Consider the following 13,539-nt stretch of genomic DNA (forward strand, 5'->3'; position numbering starts at 1 on the left):
CTAGTCCAGCTGTGCAGACCCAGGAAGTTTGGTTTATTCAGCTCTGGCTGAGGGAAGAGACTGAAATCTGGGGTGCTCTTGTCTGAGCTGAGCACCATGGACACTGCTAGAGCGGGTGGCATTAGGAACCGATGCTCCAGAGAGAACATAAGCGGCAAGGTGGGGAAGTGTGGCCGGGGAAATGAACGAGGACATAATGTCAGGGGAGAAGAGCGGTTCCGTCGGCACGTCCCTTGCGCTTGAGGACAGGGAAGATGGATGGGAAAATAATGAGACTGGGGAGGTGGCATGGGCAGAGTGAGGAGGCAGAGCCGGAGATGTTTATGCAAATAAGGGAGGGCTATAAAACCAGGCTGGAACGGGGATCACAGAGGACATCAGTCACCCTGTCAGCGGCCGGGAGTGAGTGTCGCCTGGTAAAGGGCTCAGGAAGAAGGTGCTTGTATGGGGGACAGACACGTCAGTGTGCGGGGGGGGGTGCAATCCTCCCAAAGCTACTGACGTGTGTTGCTGTGTACATGCACCACGTGTGTCTGACGGGGGTCCAAGTTTGTATGCAGGCATATTCGGGGGTGGGGGGGAGGAAGTACGTGGCATTTATGTGCATGGCCCAAATTGGTGTGCTTCTGTGTGAACATATATGCATATACTAGGGTTGCCAGATAGTTTCAAAAAAAATACAGAACATGGCAGGAAAAAAAATTGGTTGAGCAAAAAAAAAAAAAAGGTCACTGCACCTTTAAATCTCCCTGCTCCCCCCGCCCACTGCCGGTCGCGGAAGGGGAAGAATGTCCCATGTGGCCTTCCGTCCGAGAAAAACAGAAAATACTGGACATTTTACATGTCCGGTGTTTTCTGGGTTTTTTTACCAGACAGAGGCCACAAATACTGGACTGTCCGGGCCAATACCGGACATCTGGCAACCCTAGCATATACACAAGGGTACCGGCTAAGATTTTCCAACTATGAGCGGAGTGAGTTTCGACTTGTGCACCAATATTCATAGAATCATAGAATAATAGGACTGGAAGGGACCTCGAGAGGTCATCGAGTCCAGCCCCCCGCCCTCAAGGCAGGACCAAGCTCCACCTACACCATCCCTGACAGATGTCTATCTAACCTGTTCTTAAATATCTCCAGAGAGGGAGATTCCACCACCTCCCTTGGCAATTTATTCCAATATTTGACCACCCTGACAGTTAGGAATTTTTTCCTAATGTCCAATCTAAACCTCCCCTGCTGCACTTTAAGCCCATTACTCCTTGTCCTGTCCTCAGAAACCAAGAGGAACAAATTTTCTCCTTCCTCCTTGTGACACCCTTTTAGATATTTGAAAACCGCTATCATGTCCCCCCTTAATCTTCTTTTTTCCAAACTAAACAAGCCCAGTTCATGAAGCCTGGCTTCATAGGTCTTGTTCTCTAGACCTTTAATCATTCTTGTCGCTCTTCTCTGTACCCTTTCCAATTTCTCCACATCTTTCTTGAAATGTGGTGCCCAGAACTGGACACGGTACTCCAGCTAATATTGAGGTCTTGTGTGCTAGTTTGGATGTGTGCCACTGGGGCACCCAATTTATTAATGCACACACATACCCGGCACCTCCCACGGTGTGTCATGTCCCGTTCCCTGCTGCTGGAGCAGACACACACATCCCGCCACGTGGCAAGTCCCATTCCTGGCCACCGGGGCACACACCCTCCTCATTCTGCCATGTGGAAGGACCCGTTCCTGGCCCCAGCTTCCAGAACAGGCCTCAGCCCCCCCCCCCCCCCCCGGCCACCAGAGAAGGCCTCCCCCCGCCCCATCCCGCCCTGCTGGCAGCCTCACCACGCCGTCTCAGCCAGTCCCGCCTGCTGGAATAGTCACCAATTGTACGAGTGCTTCTGTACGGCTCTCCAGGGGAGGTGAGCGTGGGAAGAAATTTTAGTGTGCGGCTGCGCAGCTGCGCACCTTAACAGGAACTGTGATACACACCTCTCCTGTACATATACAAATCCTGTGTGCACCATTTCTTTTACTTAGATAGCTAAGTACTCTGTTTTACGGCATGTGTAGTGTGTGTGGGGGGGTGAAAACTGACCATGGGACAAAGCCGGGGTATGTTCTGGGGACCCCACAAAAGGGGCTGAGTCATCCATCTCACAACACAATCAGCCCCTTTCCCAGTGCCACGGCAAAGAAAACGAGATCAGCAAACGCACAGGCCCCGCTCTAGGGAGACCTGCATGCTGACACGGGAGCAGCCCAGCCTGGCGCTGCCAAGTTGAATCACTCCTGAGCAGGAGAGATGCTAGGGGCAAAAAGGCTGGTAGCAAGCAGAGAACTCCCACCCGGAAGCCTCTATTTCTTTATTTATTCATCTCTCATCTGGGTGCAGAACTGTCTGCGTCTTCCATTCGGCTGGAGATTCCCCACGCCCGCCCCCTGCCTGTAGAAACCCTGACCAAATAATAAAGCATTTTAATAGAGACATAATGGGACTACTATTGAATGTTAAATAATACCAGATTTATATTTACGATCACTTATTTATTAAGGCTTTTCTCCCTCGTGGAGCAAAATCTTACAGTCTATCTTTTCCCTCTCAAGAAAGGCATTTTAAATAATTTATTCAATTAATTATTCAAACATTTCATTTGCATACAATAACTGTCGTGCTAAATCTGAACATTGCATATTTAATTGAAAGGGTAACTAAAGGCTCCTCTACCCCTGTCACTCTCGTTTACGTCCTGGGTACTCCGGCGTCACCTCTGCCTCGCTGCAGCTGACGTGGATTGTGGCAAAGTTTTTCATTCCTTGGACACACAAAGGCTCCTCCCAGTCCCGTCCTGTGATGCGGGTGTGGGTATGGGCTCGTTGCCAGTTGGTGCATAAGTGGCTAATGATTACGGCTCACATAGCAAAGGGGATTTATGTAGAAAGGTCAGAAAGTGCTTAATCAACTGATTACATACTATTATACGCTCGGCGAAAACCGTCCGAGGCCTTCAAACAAATCTAACAGCTAGCGCCAGGGTAAGAGAGAGAATGCAAACGCTCCCGAGTGAGGAACGGCAGAATTCAAAGATTAACCTTAACTCTGCCTCCTCACGCTGTGCTTTAAAACATGGCAACGCTTCACAGTGGTCAGTCGATGCCATGTAGGCGGGAGTGGCTAATGCTAATGTAGGCGCAATTACAGTAAGCCACAGTGAGCGCCACAAAACAAGCCAGGCGTGATGACAATGAATTCAGTAGTTTTAAAATCGTGAAGGGTTCCCCTTGAACGGCCCAGAGCTGCATGAGAAAGGAAGGACGGTCTTAGGATAACGCACTGCACTAATATTTGGGCTCAGTTGCCTCCTCTTGTCCCCTGGTCTCTCTCTGCTTCAGGTCCCCATCTGTAAGATGGGGATAATACTTTCTTTGTCTGCCTTGTCTATTGAGACTGTAAGCCAGCATTTCCCAATTTTATGTGGCCATGGAACCCTTTTAAACTTGAAAGAATTTTGCGGAACCTCTTATAAGTCTTATATATGGAACTGAAAAAGTAGACCACAGATAAGGATAATAATAAACAAATGCTAAACAAGGTCATGAGATCAACACAAATGAACATTGTTTTCAATAAAATTCATGAATGCTTAAATATTAATGATTATGTTGTAAGTCATAAAATGTTATTGTAATGGAATTTTCTTGCGGAACCCTTATTTTCACTTCGTGGAACTCCGGGGTTCTGCGGAGCACCATTTGGGAAACACTGCTGTAAGCTCATCAGGCAGCGACTGTCTCTTATTGTATTTACATACAGCTCCTAGCACAGTGTGGCTCTAGCCTTGGTTGAGGTGTTGTTATGGTACACCAGGCCACTGGATCTGGCTCGTGGATGCAACAGGGAGACTCAGGCAGGCCCCCTACCCATGCCCCCTACCCCCGCGCCATTCAGAAAAGCCACTCCAGGGCCCTGTTTGTCTTTGAATAGCTAGAAGCCTGGAGGAAGTGGGGGAGAGCTTTGTGCACTGCCCCCGCCCCCAGCACAATCCCATTGGCCAGTTTCCAGCCAATGGGAACTGCCTGTCTGAAGAACAGGCTGCTCATGAAGCACTCCTTTTCCCCTCCCCTCAGGCTCGCAGATATTCATAGACCCACATGGCCCCTGAAACTGGTACAGGGTCATGGCAGGCCAGGAGTCTGCCTGAAAAACCTGCTGGGCTGCTGGCTGGGAGACACCCAGGTAAGTGTCCCAGCCAGAGCCTGCCTCAGGCACCCGAGCCCTGCCCTCCCCCCAATCTGTTTCCCCCTCCTGCACCCGTACCCCCTACCTGACCCTGTATCTTGCACCCCAGTTCCTTGTCCCAGGACACAACTGCCTCCTTCACCCAAATTCCTTCCCAGACCCCACACTCCCTCCAGCACCCCAATCCCTTCACCACAAACTCCTTTCTACACCCAACCTCACTCCCAGACCCCACACCTCCTCCATTAATATCACGGACGAGTGTGGCCCTCGAGCACTTTCCAGATTCTTGGAGTGACCTCCCCCATCAGAAATTATTGCCTGCCCTGGCCTGTGTCCCATGCCTTCCCCACGGAGAGCACTGTCTTCCTTCCTCTCGCTGGCTTATCAGAGCAGCCCCCCACACATGCTCTTCTGGCACTTGTCTAGAGCCCAGATGGTCTCACGGCCAGTCGACTAATGGACCAGCACCGGGAACACCTGTGTGTGTGGCTCCCAGGTGTGGCTTACAGAGTTGTCATGGGCCAGTTAGGTCTTGATTCTCCCTGAAGGGCCACGGGCCTAAGGGCCAGCCTGTCAGGGTAACTAAAACCATACCAGCATACGTCGATCTCTGAGCAGCACGGCGCGACTTAACCCCGTGCTGGGGCATTGGCCCAAATAGGAGCATAGAGCGTACATCTGCATGGGAGCCGGAGATGGAGTTTCCAGATCAGAGAGCCCTGTTCCTGCCCTGTATCTGATTGACTGGTTAGCCACGCAAGAACATGCCTGAGGTTGCAGATAGGGTCCTTCGCAGGACAGTCAATCCATCCTGGCATGGCTACACATCTGCCGTTAGTGCAATAACCCTGTCAGAGCTAGTCTGAGTACATCTAGCCACGCTGGAAATTACCCCACCTGCTCAAAGTGTAGACGTACCCACAGTCCGGATAGATGGTCTCTTATTAAAAGCTGCTTTGGATCACCTGAACCTTTCAACCTTTCATCCTGTATCTTCTCCGTGGCCCCCATGGAGTTCTCCATCCTGCTTGGATCTTGTCTGCTGTTGGCCTCCGGTGTATGATTAGCAGACCTGCTGTTGTGTCCAAAGGAGGGAAAATGAACTCCCAGCATTCCTTCAGAACACAGGGTAATTCATTACCCACCTTGATTTCCACTTAAAATGTGCTTTAACTGCACTTCCAACCGCAAACTCTAAATCACACTGGCGTTCACAAAAAAGCCCATCTTTTTTTTTTTAATTTTATTTTATTGCCTGGTGCTAGCATGACATAATCCCTTCCAGACTGTCTTGGAGAGCTTTACGGATCAATGAATAACTTACCTGTGTGGCAGAGGCAAGGCGGTTGCTGTCACTTTGTGCAGCCGGTCCCCTGGAAAGGTCTGCATATGTACCCCCTATTTGTGTACATCTGGGAATCCAGAGCAATAAAGGGGGTGTATAGCCCAGGGGTATCTTGTCAGGGTGAGTGTCAAGAATGGAAATAGTGAACGGGGGCAGTGAACAGGGAGTTTTGTGAGGGAGTTCTCCAGGTGAAGGAGGCGCAACTACCAGACTCATGACTGATGTGAAAAAAGTGAATAAGGAAAAGTTATTTACTTGTTCCCATAACATAAGAACTAGGGGTCACCAAATGAAATTAATATGTAGCACATTTAAAACAAGCAAAAGGAAGTTTTTCTTCATGCAGCACACAGTTAACCTGTGGAACTTCTTGTCAGAGGACATTGTGAAGGTCAGGACTTTAACAGGGTTCAAAGAGGAGCTAGATCAGTGGTCCCCAACATTTTGGGGCTGCCGGGCACCTGGGGGCGGGGCTACTCGTGCTGCGCGTACAGGGGTGGGGCCGCTCACAGGCCATGTGACTGGGGGCGGGGCCAAGCATGCGCCGCACGCTCGAGGTCGGCACCGGCATGTGCTGCGATCCTGGGCAGGGGCTGCCCAGGTTCCGCGCGGCCGGCGCGGGCACGCACGGTGCCCCCAGGGGCAGGGCCAAGGCCAGCACCAGGGCCGGCAAGGGCACGCGCAGTGCACCCGGGGCCGGGGCCGGCCATGCGCCCAGGGCTGGCACCTGCCACACGCCCGGGGGCGGGGCCAACCCAGATTGCTCCGCAGGCGCACGTAAAGGGCCCGGCTGGCGCGATGGCACCCGCGGGTACCGGGTTAGGGACCACGGAGCTAGATAGATTCATGGAGGTTAGGTCCATCAGTGGCTATTAGCCAGGATGGGTAGGAATGGTGTCCCAATTTCTCTGGAGGTGGGGGACAGGAGAGGGATAATGTGAGGATTCCTTGTTGTGTTCCCTCCCTCTGGGGCATCTGGCATTGGCCACTGTCGGCAGACAGGACACTGGGCTAGATGGACCTTTGGTCTGACCCAGCCTGGCTATTCTTATGTTCTAGCAGTAGATCTTTACATTATTCATGGGTTTTCACTGGCATCAGGGAACATAGCTCCACTGAAGTCAATAGAGCTGCGCTGATCTACAACAGCTGAGAATCCGGCCCTACATTTCCTCTTATTGAAAAGTCCCGTAGAAAACGCAGTACAGGGTGAACCTCTCTAGCCCGGCACTCTCTGATCTGGCCACAGCCGTGGTCCGGCAGGATTTCAGTGAGCCGGATGTTCACTTACCATGGGTGTTGCCAAGTTTCCCACAATCCCATAAAGTTTGTTTACAGCCACCAGGCTTCTGGGCTGTTATTTAGATCTAATTTATCCCTAAATGTTGTTGGCGAGCCTAGTGAGCCGTGGAAGTGTTGGTGATGCTCAGGGCTCACCAAGCGGCAGCGAGCCTCGTTCGCCAGCCATGTGGTTCTGTGCTCTGCGTATGCGCGGATTGTTCTGCGCACGCACAGATTGCTCTGCGCCGGCTCTTCCGGGTTGTAATCTCCTCGCCACGGTCGAGTAGATTACATTATTTGTCGATGGTGATGCTGCTAGATAATACTGACCTACTGGGGTCCAGCAAATTCTCTGGTTCGACTCCGGTCAGGTCCCACGGGTGCCAGACTAGAGAGGTTCAACAGTGCTATGGACGTTCTTCACAACGCCTATGGAATTTAAAAGAGAATTGGATCATTTCGCTTGGTTATTTTTCAACTATAAAAGTCCATAGCTGGGACAGCGAATAGTCCCGTGTCCCTTAGAAACTGACAAAAATATATAAATAGTATCATGAGCTTTCACGGGCACAATCCACTTCTTCAGATGAGATGATCTGGAGTGGAGAAAAAAAAGGGGGACCCTCAGAATAAAAAGAGAGCAGGAGGAAAAAAATGGCCTGTCTATTGTAGTGTGGGTGCTAATGAGGCTAATTGAGTGGGCTAGAAGTGTCCCATCCTTAGCTTTTGATGTCAATGGGGTGTTGAAGGTAAGGCAAGCTGGTGTTATACGCCATCGCCCTTGGCCTGAACAAAGGCCTGAACTGGTTAACATATTATCACACCCGCTTGCCTTACGTTCAACATCCTCTCCCACTGGAGACCACGCAGATCACAACCCCTGCTCACAACCCCTGTGACACTGAGGGTGGCTTTTGCCAGAGTTGTTGACTCGAGTCCCACGACTTGAACACGAGTCGGACTCAAATCGCCTAGGTGACTCGACTTGAGACTCGACTCGGGTTCATTGTTTATGACGTGAGACTCGACTTGAGAACTGCTAATTTTGTTAAATCGACTTGGTGAAAAAATTGTCCGAAAATGCCGATATTGACGGCTTGTACAAAAGTGACTTGACTTTTTTAAATTAAGACTCGAGACTCGACTTGAGACTTTACTCGAAAGTGACTTTAGGGACTTGAGACTCGACTTGAGACTTGAACTGTAACGACTTGAGACTCGACTTGGACTTGACAATGACGACTTGAAGACAACACTGGCTTTCGCCGTGCTCTATAGCTGACTTCAGTGCATGGAGCGTGGCGCCCCGTGGAACATGTCTGGCAGTGCTGTTTCCTTTCCCTCCTTGCTTCCTTTCTGTTCTGCTCCTTCTATGCTTCTCCTGCTGCTCAGGTGTCCGTGTAGTCAGGACCTGCTTTACCCCTGTACTGCAGCCCCCGATGGAGTCTGCTCTACTGGGCAGAACTGGCCACAGAAAGGCCCAGGCGGGATCACAGCAGGGAAACTCCCTTCTACTGTGGGGACACCTGTCCCAAACGCTGCAGTGTAAACACGCACAACGGGCATGGCAAAGGGACATGTTTATTTTCAGACCGGTGGCTAGAGACAAACAACAGGGCAAGTAGGTAGGGAGAGCAGTAAAACCGGGTAACACCCAACACAAGGCCTCACGGGTCCAGTGATGCCAAAGTACAAAGCAGGGGTGACCAGACTGTGACTCATAAGCCACATGTGGCTTTTACCATTAAAATGCGGCTCACAAGCCCTCCGTGTCCCCCCATTTCCCATCTACTGGGCTGGGTGGGGGCGCTCAGGACCACTGCCCTGCAGTGGGGTGGTGAGGTGCTGAGTTAGGGGCTTCTGTCCAATGGAGAGGGGAGTCTTGGGACTTCAGCCCCACGGCGCGCACCCGCCTAGCTGTGCCCCAGCTCTAACACTCCTAAAGATGCTGCGTGTGGCTCGGAGGACCAGTACGTTTGGCCACTCCTGGTATAAAATGACAGATGCCAAGAGCAAGGGGTCAAGACTCTGAAGTCAGCAATCCCTGGCCAGGCCACCAGTGGGGGCGGGGGGGGGGGGCAAAGGGGACAGTTGCCCCTGGACTTAGTGATTTGAGAGGGTCCAGGGCTCGAGGCAGCAGCCAGAGCCTCGGGCCCTTTATATTGCTGGCCTCCCAGCTCCGCCCCTTCTGCCTGAGGCCCCTCCCTCTGTGGGGGCGTGGCACCTGGTATAAAATGACAGGGGCCCACTAGTTCTGCCAGCCCCCTGTCCTGGGCAGAGTTGCCGTCCAGCAGTAAGCCGTGGATGGAGAGCCAGAGCCAGGCACAGGCAGGTTAAATAATTTCCTGAGAAGATGGAGCGGGCTGCTATTCGCTTTTTATTGAAATATGCCTGTGTAGGGCCCCCTGTGGGTCAGCACCACCTCTGTGTCCTGGGCATTTTCACAATGAGCCAGCTTTCGGCCGGTGCCATCTTCTGCTGCTCCCCACAAATCCTCTCCACATAACAGCCCCCCCCCCCACTCTTCGCTAGCTCCCCCTCCCTCCACTCCTTCCTTATTCCCCAGGCCACACCACAAGCCCCAGGACTCAGCCCCCCATACACGTCAGGTGGCTCCAGTTCATGCGTCTCAGGTGATTCCGTCCTGACAGGTCCCCCCTGGGCTCCCCTCTTGGGGGTTTCCCGGTGAGCCACTGTCCCTCCCAGGCTTCGAGCCGGTTCTCGCCTGCCCCCTAAGTGAAGGCCCGTTTGCCATAGTTCTCTTGTCTGGAGCAACAACCCCCCCCCCCCCCGTCCCTGTCATGCTCCCTCTCTGATTTCCCTCCTCTGCCTCAGGACAGCCCGCCCTTCCTCTGCCTCAGGACGAGGTTTTAAAGGGGCTGAGCTGGGTAAACGCAGGGGGCTACCTACCCTGAACTTGCCCCTCCATCTGGTTCTCTTCCCCCCTGCGCCCCTGAATGGCTGCCCCAGTCCCACTAGTGGATCTCATCCCAGGGTTGGTGTAGGTGCGTTCCCTCTCCCGCGGGTTGGCAGCTACTCTCCAGGATCTCCATGATGGGAACAAGGGGCGTTAATCAGCGCCATACGACGAGAGAGCTCTGGGCACCCCACCAGCAAGAGCTCCGAGGAGGGTGTATTTCCCCAGTTAGGACATGATTCCAGTGGGTGAGGAGTAAGTTACGTTGGGATTGGGGCATCTGGCATCTCTGGGAAGGAAATGGAGGAATCCCCAACTCCTTCGCCGCCATGTCTGAGGGGACCGATGGGCAGTTGCTTAGCTTGTAGCTAGTGCGATGGGGAGACTCCACCTACCGTCGCACCTGCTCATGCACATGTGTGCACACAAACGTCCCCGCTCCCGCCGGCCCCCACACACAGCCTGGAGAACGCGAGTGGGACAGTCACACGGGACCCGGCGGTGGCCTCACTTCTCCTTGTTTGTCATTCCAGTGTCTCCCAAAATTGTTGAGATCTCTTCCGACATCTCCATCAACGAAGGCGGCAACATCAGCCTCACCTGTATAGCCACGGGCAGGCCGGATCCCACCATCACCTGGCGGCACATCTCCCCCAAAGGTAAGATGTCCACATGTGGCCTAAGACGTTCCTCACGCTCTCCCTGCAGCGGGGGGGAGGGTCCCATTCACCAGGAAGGATGTGGTGCAGGCTGCAAGGAGGGGATTTGGGAATAGTGGCCGCAGAGCATTTGCCGTTCTGCCTGATGGCTGGAAAGGAGTCGCCATTCTCCCCTGCCCTGGGAATTGATCTCGGGAAAACTCTGTGCTGAAGAGAGGATTCAGGGCTAACGAGGCACAAATTCCCAGCTGTGTTTGTGTAGGACCTACACTAAGTGCAAGTTAGTTTGTTTTTTCTGTCATGTTCATGGGTTGAATGCTTTAATCAGACTCGTGTGGTAACTGGAGATGTTAGTGGGTGCAAATCTGAGCCAGGGCAACATTTGTTTTTCTTGTAGGACTTATGCAAAACACCACTTTCAAATGCAATATGAAAAGCCACCATTGGGATTTACTTATAAGTTCCAACGAGAGCTAGTGCAAAAAAAGAAGGCAAGCCACTCAACAAGTTGTGCTAATTGCCATCTCTCGTTAATGAATATACAACAGTGGGCCGTAACAGAGTGGGTTTGATTGCTGGAGAGTTTATTCCTACAGGCCCAGGTTCAGCGACGTTTGAGCACGTTTCAAACTACTGTCCCACGTATTGCATTTAACTTGCTAGTGCGCTGTGCGATTCCCTAGTCTTTTCCAGAAGGGGTTAGACTAGAGTAGGGACGGGGAAGTCCCTGCTTGCAGTGCCCCCCAGCCAGCTGTCGGGCGGACCACGGCAGGGTCTGACTGTGATACCATGCAGCTCTCTGGCCACACCTGCCTGGAGTGGAAGAGCCTCAGAGCCGAATGGTTCCATTAGACAAACTTAACTCGTCCAGGAAACTCACCCATTTGCCCCTTGCTCCCCAGTGTAAGGCCACACACAGCCCCCGAAGGCTGCCTAGAGCTCCCCAAATCCTGCCCCTGCAGGCAGCCGGAAGAGCTACAGACCTTGTGGTGCAAGGTTCTGCTGCCCTGCCAGCCCTGCCACGCTAATCACAGCAGCGTCTGAAAGCCACCCCAGCCGACCCCACTGCTATGTGATGCTGCTGGGTTGGTTCATCAATCGCTATGGACCAAGAGGGGCGGAGCCCGACATCTCCCTCTGTTCCTTTTCGGTCAGGTACCATTGGGCACTTTTCAGATGGGTCTGTTAGAAAACCCAGCCTCTCCGCGGGAGAGGTCTGCACCCCACACGGGACAAGCTGCTGAGAGGTCCCTCCACGGGGGTAATTGAGAAAGTCCCTGCCACGGAGAGCTCCCTGCTGTAGCGGAGCATCTAATGGCACAGGATCAAGGTTACTACCAGTACATCTATCACTATCAGCCAGCGTTAATGGGAGGGGATCTCCGCTCTGGTCCATTTGCTCCTACTCCAGAGTCATTCATCTCTTTTCTTTCTTTCTTTCTTTCTTTCTTTCTTTCTTTCTTTCTTTCTTTCTTTCTTTCTTTCTTTCTTTCTTTCTTTCTTTCTTTCTTTCTTTCTTTCTTTCTTTCTTTCTTCCCCAGGCCCTCCCCTCTCCCCATCTCTGAGGTTCTGCCACTACTGTCTTGCAGAGGGGCTGTTATCTCTGCTGGCTGCCATCCAGCGGGTTTCTTTCCCCAGGGAGCTTTACCTGTGCTTCCACCAGATGTTTCCGTTTTATTTAGGTCTTAGCTGCTATGGAAACTGAGCATGCACAGAGGGGAGAGGAGTGAGCTCATCAGAAATTACCTGTGGAGTTGGGTAATTTACAACAGTAGCTGTTACCAGATTTCTGGCCCAGATTAGAGATTCCTCATTTGAACCCCGTAGAAGTAATCACGGCACAAATTGCACGGAGCTCGGCTCTCGCTGACCAAGAGTGCCAAGCTCAGAGCTGGCACAGGGTACCTCTCATACCCACCTGCACCTTTACTGCCATGCATGCCATCCCTCTCTCTCACTAGCTAAGTAGCCATGGCTGTGCAGTGGGTCCTCGGTCTCTCAGGCTATGTCTCCACTGCAGTTTTTTTTTTTGCAGAAGAGGATATGCAAATAGAGCGCTCATTTGCATATCCTCTTCCGATTCTTTTTGCGGAAGAGGTTTTGCCGCTAAAAAGCCCCGTGTAGACAGGTTTACAGGATCTTGCGAAAAAGGGGGTTTTCCTGACACATGGCCCCATCGACACGGGGCTTTTTAGCAGCAAAACCTCTTCTGCCAAAAAGAATCGGAAGAAGATATGCAAATAAGCGCGCCATTTGCATATCCTCTTCCGCAAAAAACCAGCAGTGTAGAGGTAGCGCCAATGTCTCTACCAGTGTTCCCCGTAAGCTGCATGAGTGGGCGGCAGCCACCCAGGAAAGATGATGAGCATAGTGCTCAGAGCTGGCAGCATGTGTTTCTACTGCTGGTGCATATCCGCACATGTCTCGGCGCACATAACAAAATTTATTCTCCCCATGGATGGGAAATGTCCGAAGGAATATTGGCCTCCACCCACACTCATCACACCATCTCAGCACTTGACAGTCACTGGGGGACCTCCTACCCGTGATATATTTATTTAGCTGTTCTCCATCTAGGTTTGGGTATCTTGAGACCTCAGGGTGTGCTCAGAGCTGTGAAAACTCCCCAGCTTTGCTAAGCCCAAGCAAATGCATTTGGACATGACAGGGGAGTCTTCTAAGAAGCAGTGAAGTTCGGAAGAGCTGGGAGAGGACTATGAGCCTTGTATCTCCTGGCCTTGGAGCAATCGCTTCCTGACTCTGTGCCTCAGTTTCCCTCAGCTGGATTCTCTGCTCCACTTGGGGGCAGTGGGGAGAAGGGGGCCACAGGGAGTTGGTTATAGATCCTTGGTCTCCTGGCTTCCAGCTTCTGTCTACGCTGGTGGGCATTTGTAACCTGTGCCACTCGTGTGACGCCCTTCGGTGACCACCCCTTGTGCCAGGGCTGAGGGAGGGATAGCTGGTGTGGAAGTGGGATTCTTTTCCTTTCCCTGCGGGAGCTGCCCTATGCAGGGTGAATTTTCTGCTGCTTTTAAGTCCGCTTTGCCTGACTGGTACAAGGTGGATTGATTTAGCAGAGCCAAGAATCCAGCTCTTTGTATGCAGAACA

At 52.3% G+C, this 13,539-nt stretch overlaps 1 protein-coding gene across 5 annotated transcripts in view; it reads left to right on the top strand.

The window, feature by feature from the left end:
- The window catches only part of NTM (neurotrimin), a 738,537-nt gene that overhangs the window by 629,971 nt on the left and 95,027 nt on the right, over window positions 1-13,539 (top strand). For all 5 annotated transcript variants that reach the window (XM_075909354.1, XM_075909355.1, XM_075909353.1 and 2 more), the window contains one exon: window positions 10,305-10,430. In XM_075909354.1, coding sequence (XP_075765469.1) covers window positions 10,305-10,430 — 126 coding nt within the window. The remainder of the gene's footprint in view (window positions 1-10,304; window positions 10,431-13,539) is intronic.

This window comes from Pelodiscus sinensis, chromosome 26 (assembly GCF_049634645.1).
Source record: "Pelodiscus sinensis isolate JC-2024 chromosome 26, ASM4963464v1, whole genome shotgun sequence".
In the NCBI taxonomy this organism is placed as follows: Eukaryota; Metazoa; Chordata; order Testudines; family Trionychidae; genus Pelodiscus; species Pelodiscus sinensis.